General features: G+C 35.2%; 4 protein-coding genes and 1 long non-coding RNA gene across 6 annotated transcripts; 2 read left to right on the top strand and 3 right to left on the bottom strand.

Moving 5' to 3' along the window:
• Positions 1-82: 82 nt before the first annotated feature.
• On the bottom strand, positions 83-4,592 carry LOC6035186 (evolutionarily conserved signaling intermediate in Toll pathway, mitochondrial). Its single transcript, XM_001845364.2, has 2 exons — positions 3,662-4,592; positions 83-431 (listed from the first exon to the last, which is right to left on the bottom strand). The coding sequence occupies exons 1-2, from the start codon at positions 4,539-4,541 to the stop codon at positions 127-129; spliced, it is 1,185 nt and encodes a 394-aa protein (XP_001845416.2). The 5' UTR covers positions 4,542-4,592; the 3' UTR covers positions 83-126.
• A 25-nt stretch (positions 4,593-4,617) lies between these two features.
• Positions 4,618-6,158, top strand: LOC6035187 (RNA-binding region-containing protein 3). The gene has a single exon (XM_001845365.2). The coding sequence runs from the start codon at positions 4,741-4,743 to the stop codon at positions 5,986-5,988; it is 1,248 nt and encodes a 415-aa protein (XP_001845417.2). The 5' UTR covers positions 4,618-4,740; the 3' UTR covers positions 5,989-6,158.
• On the top strand, positions 6,087-16,836 carry LOC6035188 (S-phase kinase-associated protein 2). 2 transcript variants are annotated; one of them, XM_038249142.1, is made up of 4 exons: positions 6,087-6,206; positions 15,259-16,205; positions 16,269-16,428; positions 16,488-16,836. In XM_038249142.1, exons 1-4 carry the CDS (start codon positions 6,148-6,150, stop codon positions 16,672-16,674), a joined length of 1,353 nt encoding a protein of 450 aa, XP_038105070.1. In that variant the 5' UTR covers positions 6,087-6,147; the 3' UTR covers positions 16,675-16,836. The 2 variants fall into 2 exon arrangements, with proteins under 2 accessions (XP_038105070.1, XP_038105071.1); XM_038249143.1 differs by lacking the exon at positions 6,087-6,206 and adding an exon at positions 15,076-15,193.
• On the bottom strand, positions 8,931-11,936 carry LOC119765385. The gene is made up of 3 exons (XR_005276687.1): positions 11,706-11,936; positions 11,467-11,609; positions 8,931-8,959 (listed from the first exon to the last, which is right to left on the bottom strand). It is a non-coding gene; the product is annotated as an uncharacterized LOC119765385 (long non-coding RNA).
• On the bottom strand, positions 16,831-22,445 carry LOC6035189 (protein cereblon). Its single transcript, XM_038249144.1, is given in 4 exon segments — positions 16,831-17,369; positions 17,372-17,389; positions 21,317-22,194; positions 22,268-22,445. Coding segments are annotated over 4 exon segments (1,284 nt in total). The 5' UTR covers positions 22,323-22,445; the 3' UTR covers positions 16,831-17,036.
• Between the last annotated feature and the right edge of the window lie 59 nt (positions 22,446-22,504).

The following is a 22,504-nucleotide window of genomic DNA, read 5'->3' on the forward strand; positions in this document are numbered from 1 at the left end:
ACTTCTTCGAGATATGTGTGTGTGTAATTTGAAGATCACTTAAAAAGTAAAAAAATAAAAATGAATTTCAACTAAACAAAGATTCGTGGTCAACAAATTAATATATTTCTCCTAAAAATATCCCCCTCACGACGACCCAATCTGCTGTCCCTCTTCGCTGGAGGCGGCCACCTTGAGCTGGTCGGGCACGTGCGAGGTAAACTTGAACAGCACCGGCATCTGGGCAAGACACGGATTGCCGTGGCGTTCGAGCAGGCGGACCCACGACAGCAGTGAATCCTTGGTGGACGAACCGGTGCAGCAGATGGCAAAGATGGTTCCGTCCTCCTGTTCGTGGACGGAGCGCCGGAAGCCGACCTGGTGCGCTTTGGGCGGCTGATGGGTGTGCGTCATTCCGATGCCCACGAATGGCATGCGCAGGTTGCGGACGTCTGCGAAAGATGTTTGAAATTAAAATGCTGAATTTCGTTTCGATCAACGATATGAATGAGCATCCTTGCATTAAAAATCTAATATTAAATATCTTTAAAAAAATAATAATTCACAATTCAAAAATATTAAAAATATAATATTATATATAAATAAAATATTATAATAAATAAATATAATACATCGTGCTGCCATCTGGTTTTTTTGATGTGCAAAAGAGGAAAAGTGTTGAGTCGTCGTCTAAAAATAGACGGCGTCCTATCTCGCCCAGCAAAGTTAAGTCGATAAAGTAGTCGGTTTCGATGGAGAAAAAGTGGAAAACGTGGTCCAAAAAAAGCGACGCTATCCCCCTGATGCAGGCAAACAAACAAAACAGACAAACTGTCAAAAATGGGCGAGTTTGTTTGTTCGCCGCAGTCTAATACCTTCTTTATCCCGTAATATCCCGGGCGTAACTTTAGTTAAAAACAGCCAAGGGTACACCCTATTAAAAGGTTTTTATGGATCATATAATTTTTAATGATTTTAAATTTTTTTTTTTTTATTTTTCGCAATTTTTATATTTTTTTTTATTTTTTTTTTTTTTGTAATTATTTTTAATTTGTTATTATTTGTGTACACATATTTAGGCCGCTGCAAATATTTTTTGAAGTTTATGTCCCTCGACTCTGGTCGGGGTCGAGGGGGGCAAAAAAAAAATTGAAATTGGGTACTAAAGCCATATGTAAATTTTTATGTACAACGGTAAAAAACAAGATCAAAAGCCATTTCTGACCACTTTTTTAATTTTGATGCAAAAAATAATAATGACAAGACAACATTTTTTTGATGGATCAACTATGGTCCCCTTGGAACGAGTTGTCAAGTCGACGGTTACATTTCAAAAGGCATCATGTACATTTTGACACTTTCTGGGTTATTGCATATTCTGAAAGTACTCCTAATAAGCTACCTCTCCACCAAAAATGAGCAAAAGTTACTTCAGTAAAGTCTGTTTAATCATGATTTTAAATAAAGTAACATAAACAAAATCTCTGCCATCAGCAGTCCCTGTTTATATAGCCCTGTCAATCTGTCAAACAAAAGACTACATGAACCTCGTGACGAAAAAAAAAGCAACATGAACAAAGCGCCATGTACATTCGGCGAAGAAAAACGAATCATAACAAACCGCTCCCCTCAATGACAGCAGGGTGATATAGACGTTGGTGATTTCAAAAGAAGTTATGTTTGTTTTTCTCAAATAAAATTACGAAAATAATGTTTTATTGAATATGGATGATCAAGTATCAACAAAAGCAACGTTTTTCATCGTTTGTTATCATTAGAACATCTTATTTTGCTTTTATATTAAAATGGGAATTGAAAATGGATGCTCAACATTCAAATGCGTTTTTCTCAAAACGCATGGTTTGTATATGATGCTTTTTGAAATGTTGGCGTCGAAGTAGGAACTTTTCAGTCAAGAAGGACCGCGAGGTTAATTTTTCAAAATTGATTTAAAAATCCATTTTGAACTCTTTGTGGTCGTACAAAGGGTCAACGTACTCAGAATAATGAGCGTTATCGCTGTAAAATTTAATATTAGCAATCTAAGCTTCATTTCAGGACCCAATTGCAAGCCATGGTCTCAACATTTAAATGAAAAAAGAGTTTTAAAGTGCATTTAACACCCACTTGTTTTGCAATGATAAGTTTTCAAAATATCCAAGTATTGAAGAGATTTTTTTTTTCACCGAAATTTTTTTTTGCCTCGCTGTACATCGGAATTCCACAAAAAATTAAAATATTTTTTATGGATTCCAGACATGCTAAATATAATTTTAAACGCAGAAAATGCATTTCTAATTGTTTTCAGTTGGGTAGTCTTCTATTTCCTTTAACATTTTAAGTTTTTTGAAAAAAATATTTTTTTTGGGGAGTGACATAAACTTTGAAAAATATTTGCAACGGCCTTAGTCGTTGTGAATTTATATAATTTTTATATACCATTTTTTTGTAATATTGATTTTTTTTTGTTTTTTGTTTTGGTTATTTGAGTTTTTTGGATTTTTTTTTAATTTTATTTTTGAGATTTTATTATTTTTAGTGAATTTTGTTTTTTTAATGTTTGTGTAATTTTTGTACAATTTATTTAAATATTTTTGAATAAATATACCTAGAGTTTTTTTTAAGCTATTGTGTTTATAGGAGCTTAAAAAAACTCTGGAATGGAATTATTATTTTTTTTATACTTAGTTTTTAATATTTATTGTATTTGAAGGTCTAGTGCTTTTTTTGGAATTTTTGAAGTTGAAATTTATTTATTAAGCTTTTTTTAATGTATTGTATATTTTGAAAATTGTTAGAATTTCAGGGTAAAGTACTGCATTTTTTTATTTCATAATTTTTTATCACATAATTCGGTGCTATTCTTATTATTTTATAAAAAATTTAATAGTCTGTTATTTTTGCAATTTTATTTTTTTTGTGTTTTTATGCTTTTTATATTTTTGAAATTTATAAATTCATTGATATTTTTTAAAGTTTAAGAATTTTCGTATTTTTTATATTTTTTAAGCAACAAATCTTGAATTAGTTTGTATACTCGCTAACTTTTTCAAAAGGTCCTATGTACATATGTCATTTATATGTATCTAAATGTTTGAAATGATGTTTTTCTTAATTTTGGAATTTTGTAATTTTTTATTGTTTTCGTTCTTTTTTGTAAATTCTCTAACATTGTATTTTTTTTTGTTTTTATTTCGTGTATACCATATTTTTACAATTTTGTATTTTTTTGCAAGTAATTTATTTTGTTTAAATTCCCAAAATATCATCTTTTGTTGTAATCCTTCCGTAATTTGCGTGTTTTTTGTACTTTATGTACTTTTAATGTATTTTTGGAAAAAAAAAATGCGCTTTCTCTTTTATTTTTTATGTGTTCTATTCATAGTTTGCTTTAATTTGTTTTAATTTGGCAAAAAAAAACAAAAAAAAAGTGTGGTAATTTTAAAAGTTCAATTTTAATACTACCACACTTTTTTTTTTGTTTGAAAAATTATGAAAAAAACATTAAAACAACGATTGTAATATTTAGATCAACTATAGTCGACTGACCGAAATATTTATATCAGTAATTTCAATGTAACAAACGAAATGTCTAGATCATCGGTCTATTTAAAAATGAAAGCAATCGCTTGCAATAATCAGGACGTTCAAAAAAGATATTTCGTTTCGAGATAATATTTACCATCCTGATCTTCATCATCCTGCGGCGCTGGCGGATTCGATTCACTTTTCAGCAAAAAATAGTTGATCGATCTGTTTCGCAACCAGATCACAAACGGTCCCTCAATAAACACCGGCTTTTGCTGATGTCGAGCCAGCAGTTCCGACTGCTCCGAGCTCTGTCCACTGACGATCCAGGTTTGATCCAACGCGTCCGCGACGTCCTTCGTATCAAATAGCGAAATCTGCGACAGCAAATCGATCGAACACATCCGTTCGATGGCCAGTTTCGCCAGGTCTAGCGACTCATCTGGTACCGGGTTCGGCAGTGGCCAGGGAGAGAGGTTCTTAAACTTTGGCATCCAATACATCATGCGCCAATACTTTCGCACCGGATGTCCCTTCTTGCCAAACACGTTGATCAGCATTGATTCCATCTCGTAGTCCGGCATCACGCCGTTGTCCTCCATCTGCTCTAGCAGATCGATGATGACCTGCTGCTGGCGGGGGTAGTGCATAAATTCCGCTTGGAAGATATTCGTCGGAATGAACTTGCCCTTCGGCATCACGTTGATCAACGCCTTGTAAACCTCCAAATCCCGCTGCACGCCAAACTCTTCCATGTGCTTTAGGGCTGCGTAGATAAACTCGACGTGATTCCTCCGGTGGACACTCCGGCCCTCGAATACCTTCACCATGTCGATGTACGTCCGTTTGTCTTTCTGCGAAACATGCTCAAACAGCTCCGTCCGGAGAATCAGCTTCGTTTCCGGCTTCCTCTTCCTTCCCTCGGCTTCATCCTCTTCGGGTGGTGGTGGCTGCTTTGTGGAACTGCTACACGACCGGATTCCAACCCGCGCTAACCGGTAAACGGTTCCGATTTGTTGCCTAACCAGCATCATCTCTCTGCTGCGAACATCAAAACAAACCTGAGGGGATTTGATGTTTTGACAGCGAGAACTGTCAGTGTGGCGGTGAGGGTGGGAGTGTAACGCTCCTGAAAATTCGTAACGCCACCCCACGCAAATTCACCACTCGTAAACAAATGCCGCGAAATCAGCTGTTGGCGCTGATTACGGTCCGCGTTCAGTTCCGTCCGAAATGGTCCAGTTTATCGCGCGCGGCTTCCCCCGATCCTTCAACGAGGCGGACATCTCCGAACTGTTGGCCCACTTTGGCATTCACGAAACCAAGTTCAGCAAACGGCGTGGCAAAATAAGCGCGATTATAACCGTCCAGAACCCGGCTATTGCGGACAGTGTTCTGTCCCGGTTGCACCAGCTTCAAATCGGAGCCGCTCGACTAACAGTCGAACATTATAATCAGCGTACGGAGCAGGATGACGACGCACTTCCCGCGACGAAAACCGTACGTGAATCCGCGCAGGAACTCAGCAATTATGTCCGGGCATTGCACGCGGTCCATCCGGTTGATTTCAACTATCCTCCGCCGCCGTACCTTAAGTATCGATACCCGAAACCGACGCGGGACATTATCGACAATATAAGCGCCACGCTTGAGTCGGTTCCCAAGTTCTACGTCCAAGTGATGCACCTGATGAACCGAATGAATCTTCCTCCTCCCTTTACGAATAAGGACTTGGAACCACGAGAGGGCACTCGCAAGGATGCTGCCCAACAAACGGATCTTACGATGATCCAGGAATCGCTGCTTGCTGAGGGCGAGTCCGAACTGGAGTCGGACGAAGAAGCGACGCCGAAGGTGCCTCGGAAAGGCAAAAACCTATTGAACAGGAATCGATTCAAGCCATACATCAAACCCGTGATCACTCCGAGTGTGACCAAAGTCAAACCCAGCCCCACGGAGCTCTTCGAGCAGCCAAAACCGAAACCAATCGCCGCCATCACCATTCACATCCCGGAGCAACTCCCGACTCCAGTGCCAACAGTCGTCACACCGGAACAAGAACCTCCGCCAATCCAACAAGAACCGAGTTCCATGTCCGAGCAGGACCTCCTCGCGAACCGCGTTCCCCCGGACCAGCTGACCGACCTCCCAGTCTTCAAAAACTACACCCCGGGCGCCCCCTCCAACAAGCTGTACATCAAGAACCTCGCCAAAACCGTCACCGAAGCGGACCTCTCACAAATCTACGCCCTCTTCACGAGTCCCGGCCGCGCCGTCATCCAGATCAAGCTGATGCAAAGTGGCCGCATGAAGGGCCAGGCGTTCGTTACCTTCTCCTACGCCTACCCGGAAGATCTGGACGGGCTGGGAGAAATGCCCATCGAGCGGGCACGCCGCCTCACGAACGGGTTTATTTTGCGCGACAAGCCGATGGTGGTGTGCTACGGCAGGCAGGAGAAAGCGGCGACAGCAGCAGAGTGAATTGCGTCGTTTGAATGGGGGATTGAATGCAAATAAGTGCGTCGCGTGTCGCGGATGACGAAATTTTGTGACTAAAATTAAAGGAGTTTTGCAGGCGAACTGCGTTGTGAGACTTAATAAACGTGTGTGTTCATATTTTTTGTAAAATATATTCGTGTTATGGATTACAAGAGAAAAGAACGATTAAAGGACGAAAACGATGACATTATCCGTGCAAGGTATGTAAATTTGAGGAATTCAAAGCTTTCACTTTACATTTAAAAAATTTGTTTGCATAGCAAATAGAAGTGGTAGTGCAGCATTAAAACCTTTTTTTTAGTGGTTGAAAGAGCGTCGATCGAAAACAAATTTAATGTAAAATATAGTATCAAATTAGAGCAATGCTAATTTTATTCAAGATTTTATCCCCCCTCCCTTGATAATTTTCCAGAAACATAAGGGGATGATACATTATTGTTTAGAATTTAATTCTCTACAACCGAACCCAGCGCTTCAACCCAAAAATCAATTTTTCAACCTATTTTAAATCTTCAAAAAGCATTGCCAAGAAGAACTATTCAAATTTAAGAAAATGTAAGGTTAGGACTTGAGCAATTTTCCACCAAAACCGTATGAATTTTATTTATTTTTTTTTTTTTTTGATTTGGTTAAAACTTTGTGGAGGCCTGCCTTTTGATCAAAGAAGCCATTTTTTGTCATTGGTTCAACCATACATATTTGACAGCTGTTCATACAAAAATGGTACGTAAATATCCGAAAATTTGCAACTTTTTGAAGTTATTTTCTGATCGATTTGGTGTCATCGGCAAAGTTGAAGGAATTGACGAGGACTATTCAGAAAACACATATTCAGGTACACAAACATTCTGCTTTATTTTTTTTTTAAGATAAAAAAGGAATGTTAGCCAAACATTTTTAACATCACTTTGTAATGCAATATCAAATTTGCAATCAAAAAGTACAAACAAAAAGGCAAACTTATGGGAAATTGGACGAGCTTTCCGGTAAAAATATTTACGAGACTGAAAAACCAAGGGTGTCATATAGAAATTGCAAAAAACCACAAAAAAAAACGTTTTTTCAACATTTTCATTTTTAAAACCGCTGTAACTTCCCAAGGATTGGACATAGGGCAATGGTCAATATGGAGACTTTTATGTAAAATTGTCTGGAGAATCGATTCCCACTACCGGGTTTCAAACATTTTGACGTTTAGACCACTTTTCAAAAAAACAGTTTTAGTAAATGATTTTTGTATTTTTTTATGATAGACATAACATCCTACATTTTTCGTCAGTCTTTTGGTTATATTTTAGGCTATTTCCTCAAAAATTTTGAAAGAAAAAAAAATGACATCATCTTAAATTTAAATTTTAGACTTAAAAGTCAAAAAATCTCATAGATGTGGCATGTATTTTTGTTTCATTGTATTTTTTTTTCTTTCAGAAAGCCCGTCCAATTTCCTACAAGTTTGTCTTTGACCACTTTTTGATACGACGCAACGGCTTTGAGATACAGTAATTTTTAAATTACAAATTACAAAAATATTAAAATACCTTACGCCCTTCTCAAATGTTATTTTCGAGTACTATTGGCTCCATGTACACAAAAATGGCTTATATAGGCCTAGGATAACATGCCTACAAAATTTCATTGAAATCGGAGAGGGTCGGGTACCAAAGTATCAAAAAAATTCCTGATTTGAGCTGGAATTGTTCAAAGTTAAACTTTAATTGAAAAATGTCCGTTTTTCGTTTTTTTAATGATTGTCCATTCCTAAAAATGATCGGAAAATTTACAATGAAATTGCCTCTAAGAGACAGAAATACAGCGAATAAAAGACAGAAAATTTAAGTGTTTTAAGTCTCATCCAAATATTCTCATATTTTCTAATGTCAATATCTGCAGGCCAAGAGCGAATGATGCTGATGATACGTCTTCAGTTGACGCTCAGGCGAGGAACATCCTGGAAGGAGCGTCATTGACTACGTCCGTAGTCCTGTTAGATCATTTTTGATCAAGACAGTATAGCTCTGGTTCCTTGCAAGTGTCTTATTTTCTTACCTCCACGTTGACTTGGTTTTTATGATGACCTAGCTGGTGGCCTGTGGAAACGGATCGTAAACCTTTGACCACCGCGGGTCAAAGTCGAGACGGCTAAAAGAAAGGGGCGCGACAATGTGAGAAAGGGAAGTAATTTGTGATTGTAGACGGTATTGTTTTGATTCGCAGTATGTTGAGTCAACTGCTGTGGATGTACCTTCCCGCATAAAGATTTCTGATGAACTTACAGTAAATTTTAACGTTACAAAACGATAAAATATATTGTCATTTTGACAGTGTTTTAACAGTAGACAGCATCGTTTTTTAAGATAATTTGCGTCGTATTTTGGAATTTTACCATAAAAAAGGGGGGTTGTTATGCACCGGTACCATAAAAATTTCGAAGTTTTCCATACATTTTTTCCAAATACGACGCATTTTACTGTTAATCTAATGTTGCATTTTCATCCAAAAATTTACCAGACCGTAAAAATAATCATGTATTTATAATAAAAACAGCAAGCATTACAGAGGATTCCACAGTTAATTTATAGTTCTTTATGATAAGTTCCCTGATAAAGAGTACTGTTTTGACTATACTTTTACATTGAAATAAATAATAACTACAGAAGGTTTTATGGTTTTTCATATTATTTATTTTGAATCCCCACTAAATTGTACTATAAAACAAATATTTATACATTGAAATTAATGGTAATTCAGTAAGTTTGAGTGTATTTTTATCGTTTTTATTTTTGTTTTACTTTATTTAGCACTAACTTTCCGTGTCGTTTTCTTTTGTTATTCCGCTTCAATCCGCACTGTTTGAAATTATTCGGAATGTTCGTAGCCGGTTCCGGATCAACTGCTTCGTAATTGGGATAAACATTCGAGTAATCAAAAGCACAATCCTTAGTGAAATAAGCCCCTGTAGAAGAGAAAACACTAAATTAGGCATAGGGAAAATTTACATATATTTGGCATGTTAAGGATTCGGTTAAATTTCTATTAAATTAGCTGTTTTTAAATTCTGAAATTTTGAAATTCTTAAATTCCTAAATTCCTTGATTCCTAAATTCCCAAATTCCTAATTTCCTTAATTCGTAAATTCCTAAATTCGTAAATTCCTAAATTCTTAAATTCCTAATTTCAAAAATTTCCTTAATTCCTAAATCACTAAATTCCAAAATTCCTAATTTCATAAATTCCTAAATTCCTAAACTTGTAAATGAATTTATATATTCCTAAATTCTTAAATTCATGAATTCAAAAATTCCTAAATTCCCGAATTCCTGAATTCCTAATTACCTATATTTCTATATTCCTAAATTCCTAAATTCCCAAATTCCTAAATTCCTGAATTCCCAAAATCCTAAATTCCTAAATTACTGAATTCCTAAATACCTAAATTCCAAAATTCCTGATTTCACATATTCCTAAATTCCTAAATTGCTATATTCCTAAATTTATATATTCCTATATTCCTAAATTCCTATATTCCTAAAGTCCTAAATTCAATAATTTCCTAATTTTATAAATTCCTAGATTCTTAAATTCCCAATTTCCAAATTTCCTTATTTCCTAAATTCTTGAATTCCTAATTTCCTAAATTCCTAATTTCCTAAATTCCTAATTTCCTAAATTCCTAATTCCTAATACATTCCTAAATTCCTAATTTAATACATTCCTAAATTCCTAAATTCTTAAATTCCTACATTCCTAAATGTATATATTCCTACTATTTTCCTAAATTCCTAAATTCCTGAATTCCTAAATTCCTAAATTCCTAAATTCCTAAATTTCTAAATTCCTAAATTCCTAAATTCCTAAATTCCTTAATTCCTAAATTCCTAAATTCCTAAATTCCTAAATTCCCAAATTCCTAAATTACTAAATTCCTAAATTTCTAAATTAATAAATTCTTAAATTTCTATATTCCTATATTCCTAAATTTCAAAATTCCAAAATTCAAAAAATCCTAAATTCCTGAATTCCCAAGTTCCTAGATTCCTAAATTTCTATATTCATATATTCCTAAATTCCTAAATTACTGAATTAAAAAATCCTAAATTCCTTAATTCCTAAACCCCTGAATTCAAAATTCATAAATTCCCGAATTCCTAAATTCCTGAATTCTCAAATTCCTAAATTCCCAAATTCCTGAATTCCCAAATTCCTAAATTACTAAATTTTTAAATTCCTAAATTCTTAAATTTCTATATTCCTAAATTCCAAAATTCAAAAAAATCCTTAATTCCATAATTCTGAAATTCAAAAATTCCGAAATTCCTGAATTCCCAAATTCCTGATTTCATAAATTCCTAAATTCTTAAGTTCCTAAATTCCTAAAATTCTAAATTCCTAAATTCCTTAATTCCTAAATTTGTATATTCCTTTATTCCTAAATTCCAGAATTCAAAAATGCCTAAATTCCTAAAATCCTAAATTCCTTATTTCCTAAATTCCTAAATTCCTAAATTTCTCAATTCCTAAATCCCTAAATTCCTAAATTTCTAAATTCCTAATTACATAAATTCCTAAATTCCCTTAATCTTAAATTCCTAAATTTCTATATTCCTAAATTCCTGAATTCCTAAATTCCTGAATTCCTAAATTCCTGAATTGCTGAATTCCAAAATTTTAAAATAGAAGTTCAAAAAAATCAATCAGAATTTTAGCAAAAAAAATATAAAGATATATTCAAAACATTTTTTTTCGTACTCGATTATCCGATAGCTCGACTATTTCAAGATTTGATTAATATCCAAAAATCATTCATCCGATTTTGAAGTGAAATTTTAGTTCACTTATACAAAATAAGTTGATTCGATCTGTTGGTTACAGTTTTCCATTTTAGGTAACACAAAATCTGATCATTTCGTTTTTTCTTTATTTAAATTTATTTATTGGATGTTTTATTTTAATCAAATAAATGATTTTGTTAAACTAAAAATTTAAGATTTTTTGTAATTTTATAATTTTAGAATTTATTTAAACTTAAATTTTCTGATTTTCGAAATTTAAATTTTTTGAAATAAATTGAAGAATTCTTGAACATTTGAATCCTAGAAAATCTCTTAGAAAAACTTATGATTTTTCTCTATGGTTTCCAATATTCTGAACAATAAACAAAATCCTGTCTTTTGATTTTCGTCCTTTCAAGATTCAGCGTTTTGAGATTCTGTTTGATGAGCAGCTCTGGATTATCAATATTTTTATATTAAATACAACTTTATTTGTAATTTTTAGTTGCATTAAAATGTGCAAATTCAAATTATTTGATTTATTCTTCAAAACAAATTGCACCGCGCGAAACGCTACATTTCGTTTCTGTTACTTTTCAGCTGCGTACCGCACAATAAAAATAAATCGTGACCTTTTCCTTGACGTTTGAAAGTTTTCCGAGATGCGCACTAGCCCCAACACAGAACTCACCTAACGATTTTCGCCTCCAGCCGAGACGAGCTCACCATCAGAAACAAACACGGCCGGAAGTTTCCGCAGCAGGCTTCGGGTCCTCTCCCATTCGAACGCTTTCGTTGGGTTGTGTCCCGTCAGCGAACCTGGTGGGAGAATCCCTGTGAAAAGAGAAACAAACAGTTTGTTTAGATCATGGCCTACTTGCGTGTGGGATTCCGCCCTCACAAAGTTCATCAAAAACACCTAATACTCACTCAAATATCCGAAAATTCTGTCATCCCGCCGTTCCGGTTCGGTCACCCGGCGGATTAGTCCAACAGAACCATGCTGCACGAACGCCGGATGTTGTTTCTCCACGAGCACACGCGAGTCGACTTAACAATTTTCGATTTGAACTACGCCAAACACAAACGAAACGAACAAGATCGAACACGCGCGCGGATGAAAACAAAATTTGAAAACAAAATGACAGCTCGATCAACCATGGTGCTTTCGTTAGGGGAGCGTCGCCCAGTTTAGGTGTCATGGTGCATTCGTTAGGGGAGCGTCGCCCAGTTTAGGTGTCATGGTGTGTTCGTTTTGTGATCCTTAATATTTTTTGTTTAAATGTTTAAATGTTTAAATGTTTAAATGTGTAAATGTGTAAATGTTTAAATGTTTAAATGTTTAACTGTTTACATGTTTAAATGTTTAAATGTTTAAATGTTTAAATGTTTAAATGTTTAAATGTTTAAATGTTTAAATGTTTAACTGTTTAAATGTTTAAATGATTAAATGTTTAAATGTTTAAATGTTTAAATGTTTAAATGTTTAAATGTTTAAATGTTTAAATGTTTAAATGTGTAAATGTGTAAATGTTTAAATGTTTAAATGTTTAAATGTTTAAATGTTTAAATGTTTAAATGTTTAAATGTTTACATGTTTAAATGTTTAAATGTTTAAATGTTTAAATGTTTAAATGTTTAAATGTTTAAATGTTTAAATGTTTACATGTTTAAATGTTCAAATGTTTAAATGTTTAAATGTTTAAATGTTTAAATGTTTAAATGTTTAAATGTTTAAATGTTTAAATGTTTAAATGTTTAAATGTTTAAATGTTTAAATGTTTAAATGTTTAAATGTTTAAATGTTTAAATGTTTAAATGTTTAAATGTTTAAATGTTTAAATGTTTAAATGTTTAAATGTTTAAATGTTTAAATGTTTAAATGTTTAAATGTTTAAATGTTTAAATGTTTAAATGTTTAAATGTTTAAATGTTTACATGTTTAAATGTTCAAATGTTTAAATGTTTAAATGTTTAAATGTTTAAATGTTTAAATGTTTAAATGTTTAAATGTTTAAATGTTTAAATGTTTAAATGTTTAAATGTTTAAATGTTTAAATGTTTAAATGTTTAAATATTTAAATGTGTAAATGTTTAAATGTTGAAATGTTGAACTATTAATATTTTAATATTTTAATATTTTAATATTTTAATATTTTAATATTTTAATATTTTAATATTTTAATATTTTAATATTTTAATATTTTAATATTTTAATATTTTAATATTTTAATATTTTAATATTTTAATATTTTAATATTTTAATATTTTAATATTTTAATATTTTAATATTTTAATATTTTAATATTTTAATATTTTAATATTTAATATTTTAATATTTTAATATTTTAATATTTTAATACTTTAATATTTTAATATTTTAATGTTTTATGAATAAATTAATATATTAATATATTATTATATTAATATATGAATAAATTAATATATTAATATTTTAATATATTAATATATTGATATATTAATATATTAATAAATTAATATATTAATATATAAATATATTAATATATTTATGTATTAATATATTAATATATTAATATATCAATATATGATAAATTAATTTTTTTTTTTGTGGGAACAGTTTAATAATTCATGTTTTAATGCTTAAGTTATTAAAATAATTTGATTTGATTTGATTTGAGCTTTTCACAAAATCGTTTGTGAAGTTTTGTATTTAAAATATAACTCGTTTTAAATACTTGTATTACATGATTCAAATTATTTAAAAAAAATCGTTAAAAAAAGTTCACACTACGCAACTATAACATTACAATGAACGTAATGTAACAAAAAATTGGAAAAAATACATTATGAGATTTCCAATACAAAAACCAACATATTTTCTGTATTCATGAATTTTACGATAGTTTTATTGTTTCCATTTATAACATTTCCAATAACAAAACCTTCCAATTAGCTGTAACCATGAATTGTATAGTAGCTTCATCGCCATTCCAGTAAAGTTCGAAAAAGTCAACAATAAACTTACCATAAATATTATAATATGTATTGTAATTGGATGGTTTTAACAGTGCAAATCATCATACATTTTTATGCGGGTTAGCATCGCAGAACGGGGTTTCTCTTCTTTCCATTTCAGCTAACAGCTATCTTCTGTTTATTTTGTTTCACTGATTTTCTAAATCGGCTTCTGTTTACTATCCTCCATTTGATTTCGATTTTACTCATTTGATTCTCATATTTCTCCACGCTTTTCCACTCTATTTTACCAATTGATGCTGCTGTAACAAACTGTCTGCTTTCCCTTAATTTGGCAGCGATGTCAATTTTGTTTATCATGTGCATTTTCTTTATTTATCTATTTGAATAATGTCTCATCTTCCTAGTAAATTGCTCTCAATACAATCTAAGCTTGTTTGTTATCTCTATTTATTAACTATTGTTATTTTTTTTATCTTTTTCATAAATTACTATCTTTCTTTTACTATTGATTCTTTACATAGTATATTACCTTCACTGTCCATTGTTTTGAAACTTTACCTTTTCTTAAACAAGTGAGGTTCGAGCCCTTACTCAATTTATGGAATGATTAAAGGATAACACAAATATTACTATTGTACTTTTGAAAAACTTTTCTAAAATGCTTAGGATCAATATATTGTAAAAAACACCGCAACAAAGGAAATAGCATCAGATAAATACGACTCAACATTAGACAAGATTTTAGGAGAAAACAATACACAGTAAATAACAATTAGTTTTTGAATTCAAACTAAAAATAAAACAGTTCTTGCTTTAATGAAAATTGACAGTCACACTATAAATGGTTAGGCGCTTATACTAACATCAAACCCTACGTAATGTACCACCCCCGGCCGAGTTAAAATGCGTAACCGGAAAAGAAGGTGTGCATGCCTGACACGAACACTCAATACGTGTTCTAGCGTGTTACACGTACTGAGCAAGGGTGAGATGTAGGTGTAAGGGCAGTGCGTGTTCGTCGGAAACCTGGTGCATAAGATCGGTCAAGGCCCGTTCTTACACTGAAAATTGCGAATTGCGAATAATATTTCTAAATTATATTTCAACTTGCAGTCAGATTTTATGTCTGGAGAGACTTCACCTCAAATTTCGACCGATTTGGTCATTATCGGGATATCATGCATGACCATGGCACTCCCAAACTATACGTTTCGGCAAAAACGATTGAAAAATCGTTTAGATCTTAAATTTATGACTTTGAACGCTGATTAAAAATAATGTTATAAAAAAATACCGTTCCACCCACCTTGCCCTCAGGGCGTTACGTAGTGGTGAATTGACAATTTGTGTGGTGAATTTCTCTCAGCACGCGAAACTTCAGCGCAAAGCGCAAACGTCAAACCAGCGGGCGCGCCATTACTTTGTTTTCATTCCCTTCGAGGTTCGCTTCGTCGCGGGTAAAATTCGATTTCTCCTGCTTCAAACGAAAAAAAACCTGATTTTTCCGTAAATTCGTACCCAGCAAGTGTTTCCGGTTCGACGTGCGCTGCGCGACCTCCTTCGGACCAAACGACCTCGCCACACTTGGACTGGGTGTGCTGCTTGAATCCGATTCCGACGCGAAAGAGGTGCCGAAAATGTCCAGCAAGGGTCGCAGTCCGCTCGCCAACGTGTCCAACCAGACGCCACAGGTGGTGGTGCAGGCAGGCGCCGGAACGTCGACGGCCGGTGGTGGGATGCAGCAGGCCGACGCAAACTTGAGGAAATACATCAGCATTTTGAACGACGAGCGGTTCTTTCTGTACCGGAGGCGCAACACCAAGCAGAACCTGGGGGAGGATTATTTTGGCCGGTTGTCGGACGAGATGATCCTGCAGGTGTTCCGGTGGCTACCGAAGAAGGCGCTGATGCGGTGCAGTCAAGTCTCGAAACGGTTCAGTCAGGTTTCGTTGGATGAGACGTTGTGGACGCGGTTGGATTTGTCGTGCCGATCGATGCGGGCGGGTGCGCTTGGCAGTGTCATTTCGAGGGGGACCGTGATACTGAGGTTGGCACAGGCTCATGTGTCTTATCCGGTGTTTTTGCCGGAGAGTGTGGAGTGTGGCTTTCAGACGAAACTTCAATTTCTGGACTTGAGTATGTGTTCGATCGAGCCGGAAGCTTTGGTGGAGCTGCTTTCCCGGTGCCGGTCTCTGCGCAAACTTAGCCTGGAGAATGTGGCCGTGGATGCGAGCTGCTGCCGGGAGATTGGTTGTAACGAGAATCTGGAGGCGCTCAACCTTACCATGACCACCGGACTGGACAGCTTCGGCGTGACGACGCTGGCGAAGAAGCTCACAAAACTGCACAGTCTGAACATATCGTGGACGCACCTGTCCCGCCAGGCCGTCGAGGCCCTCGTCACACACGTCACACCGAGCTTGCTGCGGCTCAACGTGGCCGGCTGCCGGCAAACGCTCAACGATGCTGGTGAGTTTCCGACTTGGTTAATTGTATTTGCAAGTTAGAATAACAATTTAAACATCTTTTCAGCCCTCGAAAAGCTAGTCGCTCGCTGTCCGGACCTGCTCGAGCTCGATCTCTCCGACTGCACCCAGCTCACCTCCGAGGCCATCACGATCGTGTGCAAACTCAAAAAGCTCGAGTACCTGTCGCTGTCCCGCTGCTACAACATTAGCGTGACGTCCTATCTGTGAGATTCTTCAATTTTCCTTCTCAAGATCCACAACCTAATCAAACGTCTCCTTGCAGCCAACTCAGCGACCTGCACTCGCTGCTCTTCCTGGACGTGTTCGGGCTCCTCTCGGAGCAGGCCATCACGATGCTGCAGACGTCGTTCCCGGGCGTCGGCATCAACAAGTTCATCCACAGCTCGGTGGCGCGGCCAACGGTTGGCACGAGGCGCACATCGATCTGGGGCCTGAGGACACGAGACTGAAGGGGGATTTCGACGATAGTGAAGTGCTGTGGATCGTCGTTAAATTTATCTTTAATGGTTTTTTTTTTCTTTCTTTTCTATTGTTTTCTTTCGCTTTGAACGAAATTGTAAATCAAGAATTCTCTCGTGAGCGAATATAAAGAGTTAGACTTTTAAGTTTTCGCAAGCTAAACCTTTATCATTACTCTCACCAATCCCTTCTATAAACTGGAAAAACAAAATCAACAAGAAGATAGTCTTCTGATAGATCGTCACAATAAACAATACTCTCTCTCGGTCTGTTCCCAGTTTCGTTCTCGGTAGGGCCGTCCACCCAGCAGTCTCGAATAGTCTCTCCTTCAGTCCAACACCCCCCCTTCCTCCTAATCCTCCACCTTCCGATCCGACTCCACCCGGATGGCTTTCCCACACAGACCGTAAAACTTCCTCGGCTTGTAGCCGCGCTTGGTCGCCACAAACTTCCACCCCACGTGGCTGTTGCACCCATTGCAGACCGTAATCTGCCACGCGTAGCCCGGGAACCAGCTGAAATCCTTCGAGCCCTTGGTCGTCGTGCGTGTCGTCTTCGCGATCGGCCGGTACACGGTCAGCGTTTCGTGCACAAACCCCGACGGGTTGCAGTAGCTGCCGGCGACGCCCTGCTTGGACATGGCGAACATGTCCACGTAGTTGGCGATCCGCCGGTCGCACTTTTTTTGCAGCAGAAGCCGCAGGTCTGTGGGAGGGAAATTTAATTAATTTAGATTGATAAAAAAAATCAATTTTGCAAAAAAAAAATCTGGCGATGTCAAAACAAACTTTTCTAAACATTTCTGATCTAATACAAAAGACGACATTGCAATTTTTAGATCACGAAAAATTTGGACAAAATCGTCAGATTATTGATATAATTACATTGCAAAAATTGATTCAATTGAAATTGCTAAATTTAATTAGAAAATTAAGATTTTATTAAAATACAAAAGTCTTGAAATTGAGATGACAAAGACAATACAACTTAAGAATCTAACAAAATCAGGGATTTAAAGATCTCATAATCAAAATCATATTTTTTAAAGTTATGAATTGACTCTCGACTTGAGTTTCTGGAATAAAATATTATATGTTTGCTATTTTAAAGTTGTTGTTTAAAATTAATGAAAAATTTCTCAAAAAAAAAAGTTGAAGAAGCAAACATAACCTAAAAATCCAAAAACTTTCAGCATTGTAAATAATAAATATAAACAGGAATTCCACTCCAAGAAAAATATAATCAGTATTTTCAGGGTTGTTACAGGAGAGTCGAAAAAAATCCGCGCCGACCTAAAATCCGAAACCGCGCAAAATCCACGCCATATAAAAAAATATCGCGACCAACATTTAAGAAATTTTATTTTTTAATGAAGAAAAACTAATTCAGAAAGTATTTGATTAAAAAAACTCGTTTTATGGTTAAAGGCTCCAAAAGAATAAAAGCAATAAATCCATTTAAAAAAAAATCCTCAAGAGACGGTCAAGGCAAGAGTCATTAAAAAAAAACTTCAAAATAGAAAATACAATATTTAAAAACCTAAAAATTTAACTTCAAAAATATAACCTCAAAATTAAATCAAAATCTAAAATTATAATATGACAAAATTTTTAATTACGAAGGAATTTTTATACTGTTTGTAATCCAAAATCCTCGCTAAAATTTCACTCCGAAAGAAATTTAATTTCTGATATTTAAAACAAATTTAAAATAATGTCTTCTCATAATTTCAAAACCTCTCACATAAAATAGGACTTCAAAAATTGTGGAATTCAAGAATTTAAGAACTAAGAATTTAAAAATAAAAACATTTAAGAATTTACGAATTTTAGAATTTTAGGAATTTAAGAATTAAAAAATGTAGGATTTTATAATTTAAGAATTTCGGAATTTTAGAATTTATAAGCTTAAGGATACTAAAATCATTTTAGATTTGAGATTTTTTTTTCTATATTGTTTTGAATTTGATATTTTTTAGTTTTTAAATTTTGGCTTTTTAATTTTGATTTTTTTTAAATCTTCAAATTTTTGATTACCCAATTTTTGGGTATTTTGAATTTCAGATTGCTAAAATTTTGAATTTCGAAATTTCAGATTTTTTAAATTACGATTTTAGAAATTTCGAAAAAAAATTAATATGTACTTTGATTTTTTTTTGTTATTATAAAATCTATTAAAATATTTTTTTTTAATTTTTGAATTTCTGAAGCTTTGAATGTGGAATGTTTCGCGAAAAAAATTCTAAATTCTTTTCGCCAAAAATGTTTAAATTTAGAAAAAAATATTTCTACCGATTAAATTCCATTACAAAATTCGAAAGAGGAGGCCAGCTTCTGTTACGTCCAATCAAGCTCATATTTGGCGCCCACCAGAATAAGCCCCAATAATAGTTTTGTTACACATTCTAATGTCATTCTATATCTTCGAGAAAAGTTTGTAATATTTGATTTACAAAATTAAAAATTGAATAAATCCAGTATAAAATTAAAAATAAATAAGGTTAAAAATCATTCCTCAAAACTCAAAAGAAATTAAATATTCAGAGCCGGAGATGTTAAGAAATGACAAGAAACATATAAAACATAATTTCTACATAATCTTTATCTTCATTTCTCGGCGTTTCGTACTAAGAAAATACAAACAAACATTTTCAAAATTGCCATCCGCGCCTGAGCAAAATTAGCCAGCAAATCCGCGCCAGATCCGCGCCGTCCGTAACAACCCTGTATTTTAAAAACGCAAATATATATATAAAGATTTGAGAAATTCAAACTTAGAATTATATTTCAAACAACTTAAAAAAAATGAAAGAAAAATAAAGAGCCTTTTGAAAAATACAATCCGATTTTAAAAAGAAAGTTTTTCGAATTATCAAATTTTAAAATTTTGATGGTTTAAAAATGTATGTTCAAAAATCTCAAAATACAATTAAAAAAACAAAAATTATTTGAAAATTTAAAAGCATTAAGCCATGTAAGACAATAAATATAGGCAAGATTTTCACTATCAGAAAAAAAATAAAAATAGTAAATTCAGAAATATGAAAGCGCAAAAAAAAAGATTTTGTTATATTTTTGAGTTATTTCGAATTTTTGAGTTGCAATTTTTTATATTAGAACACTTGGTGATTTTGAAATGAAAAAATAGATTATTTTTAAAAAGTATTTCTACAAAATTATTTTTTTTTTTTTCGATTTTTAGAACTTAGAGCGTTTGCATTTTACCTTTATCAATTTGCTTAAGATACTCAAATTTTCACAAATACATTCCTTCTTGAAAACTTTAAAAAAATTAGCGGAGCGAATTTGGTATGCATGTTCACTTGACCAGAGTTTTTTGCCTTCGTCACCTTACTGAGGAAAGGCTATAAAATCGCAATTCGCAAATCTCAATTTCAGTGTAAGAACGGGCCTTGACCGATCTTATGCACTAGGTTCCCGACGAACACGCACTGCCCTTACACCTACATCTCACCCTTGCTCTGAGTCAGTACGAGCAGCACGCTAGAACACGCTTACTGAGGAAAGGCTATAAAATCACTCGAAAAATGAACTTCTTAGTTAAACCACGGACGTCCGTGGCTAAACCTCGTAGACCTACCTTCACGTATACCTATCGACTCAGAATCAAATTTGTGCGTGTGTCTGGATGTGAGTCCGTGCACCGAAAAATATGCTGGAACGATGTTCTCGGTCGCAGAAATTACAAATTTGATCAAATTGAGTTCTGCAAAGCTCTAGGTTCATCTAGACATCCTAACAAATTGCTGGAAAAAAGAATCATCTTGATTGGGTGAATTATGCCCGAGTACCAGCGTACCAGTTGAAGTTACCGTTCCAACTTTTTTGAGAGGCTTGGGTATCCGTGTGAGTTTGACATGCGGCCATAGCTGGGACCGTATCCCAGTAAAAAAGCTGACAAACGTCAAAAAACCAAAACAAACCGAAATGACCGAGAGGGGTTAATGGATGCAAAAATCATGTTCAAAAAATAATTTTTTTTTTCAAACTATTATTTAATTTCAAGTCACAATTTAAGGAATATGAAAAGTAAGCATTGTAAATAAGTTTCATTAAGTTTTAATTTTATATTTCATCAGAAAAATATTATGCATCGGTGGGCCCCTCGTTATTTTTTCGTTCAACCCAGTTTGCGAGCAGCATTCGATGACTGGGCTACGTTCTCACTCCAGTTACCGAACAAGTACTGTATTTTTAAAATACCATATTTTTCATTGAAATTTGAGTATTTTACAAAAAAAACTCTAATTAAGTGAAGATTTATACAAAATTACAATTCGTTTTATACCCATATCGCAAATAATGAAAAAAAGAGTATTTTAAATAAAATACGATATTTTGAGAAAATTTCAGTATTTCACAAAAAAAACTCTAAAACAGCAGGGGTACCTTTTTACACAGAGCTCACACTCACTGATCATAATCATAAATTGTTTTAAAAAACATGATAGTTTTGACTGAGTGTTCTTACGCTTATTACAAGTCAAATCTTTGGTAAAAGGTTTAAACAATATTTGGTAGCTTTTGGATAGGTTCAAATCGAAACTTTTTTTTCCAGAATAACCAAATTAATTAGAAAATCCGCTTGTAAGATAATCAATTTCCTACTCACAAAATCCAGTATACTGTTCACAATCAGCATCCGCGCGAGCACCGAGTTCGTAAAGAACACCTCCTTCCGGTCCGCCTCGCTCAACGGAATGTTCCGGGCAAGCCAAAAGGACAGCGCAACGGGATCATCCTCACCACCACCACCTTCATCCTTCATCGCCGGCGCCGACTCAATCTGTAGAAAGTGCAAAAATCGTCGCACCTTGAGCAGCACCTCGTCCGAACCGTACTGATCGTACACGAATTTGGGCCACACGGTAAACTGCGCCGCCTGGCGTCGATTCCGGGGGTTAATTTTGGTTAGGTTTGCCGCGCAGAGCGCGGTTAGCGGGTCGGCGAGCAGCACTTCCGGGAGGATTTTAACCTGGGCGTAGTAATGGGCACGACCTGCTTCGCGCTGGATCGACTTGGTGAGGGCTCCGTCGGCGTGGGGAACCAGCTCGAATCGCTGCACGGCTTTGGTCTTGAGCACGATGGCCGACTCGCGGTCGTCCTTTTCGCAGACCTGGCAGATGACGCCGTAGATTTTCTTCCGGTGGGGGTGTTCCCAGAATACGAGTCCGATGCGGTTGCTTTCGGTGCGTCCGTCGGGGCTGAGCAGAGAGTTGGTCAGGATGAGGGGGATGGTTTCGCCGGGGTAGACGATGGAGTGGTGGCCGCTGATGGGGATCGTGTGGATTGAGTTGGGTTCGAGGAGTTGGAGGCCGCCGACGCGTTCCAGCTTGCCCAGGTAGCTGTGCTCGGAGGGGAGTTGGATGTTGTAGGTCAGCTTGAAGCGGGCGGTTGGGCGGTCGTGGGATGGTCCGGCTAAAGGTACGGCGACCTCGTGGTTGTTGGCCGACGCGCGGCGACGATTCATCAACTCGACAATTTCATCGTCTGTGGAAAATTAATTGCGTATTACTTTTCAAGTTAACTGGAGGGGAAGGTCAATTTCGAGGTGACCACTTACCCTGGTCCCGGTGCCAGCACGAAAGGTTGGCGTAGAACCGTCGAAAGCACATCATGATGCCGCTAGGTCACTTATTGCAAGTCCATGAAAATTGGGGACGATGGAAATTTTCACTCTTGTAGCAACAAAGACAAATTGAAACCGGTACAGAGTTGGCAAGATTTTGGAAACGCTCAACTCTTGAAGTGCATTCCAACTACTGAACGATGAGAAAATTGAACTCTTACTGCCATAACA

This window comes from Culex quinquefasciatus, chromosome 1 (genome assembly GCF_015732765.1).
Source record: "Culex quinquefasciatus strain JHB chromosome 1, VPISU_Cqui_1.0_pri_paternal, whole genome shotgun sequence".
NCBI classification, from domain to species: Eukaryota; Metazoa; Arthropoda; class Insecta; order Diptera; family Culicidae; genus Culex; species Culex quinquefasciatus.

Excerpts from the sequence above, each read along its gene's own strand:
- LOC6035186 (XM_001845364.2), bottom strand. The coding sequence starts at position 4,541 with ATGATGCTGGTTAGGCAACAAATCGGAACCGTTTACCGGTTAGCGCGG. Across the intron at positions 432-3,661 it reads GGATGATGAAGATCAGGATG|ACGTCCGCAACCTGCGCATG; the intron begins GTAAATATTATC and ends CATCTTTCGCAG.
- LOC6035187 (XM_001845365.2), top strand. The coding sequence starts at position 4,741 with ATGGTCCAGTTTATCGCGCGCGGCTTCCCCCGATCCTTCAACGAGGCG.
- LOC6035188 (XM_038249142.1), top strand. The coding sequence starts at position 6,148 with ATGGATTACAAGAGAAAAGAACGATTAAAGGACGAAAACGATGACATT. Across the intron at positions 16,206-16,268 it reads GCAAACGCTCAACGATGCTG|CCCTCGAAAAGCTAGTCGCT; the intron begins GTGAGTTTCCGA and ends ACATCTTTTCAG. Across the intron at positions 16,429-16,487 it reads ATTAGCGTGACGTCCTATCT|CCAACTCAGCGACCTGCACT; the intron begins GTGAGATTCTTC and ends GTCTCCTTGCAG.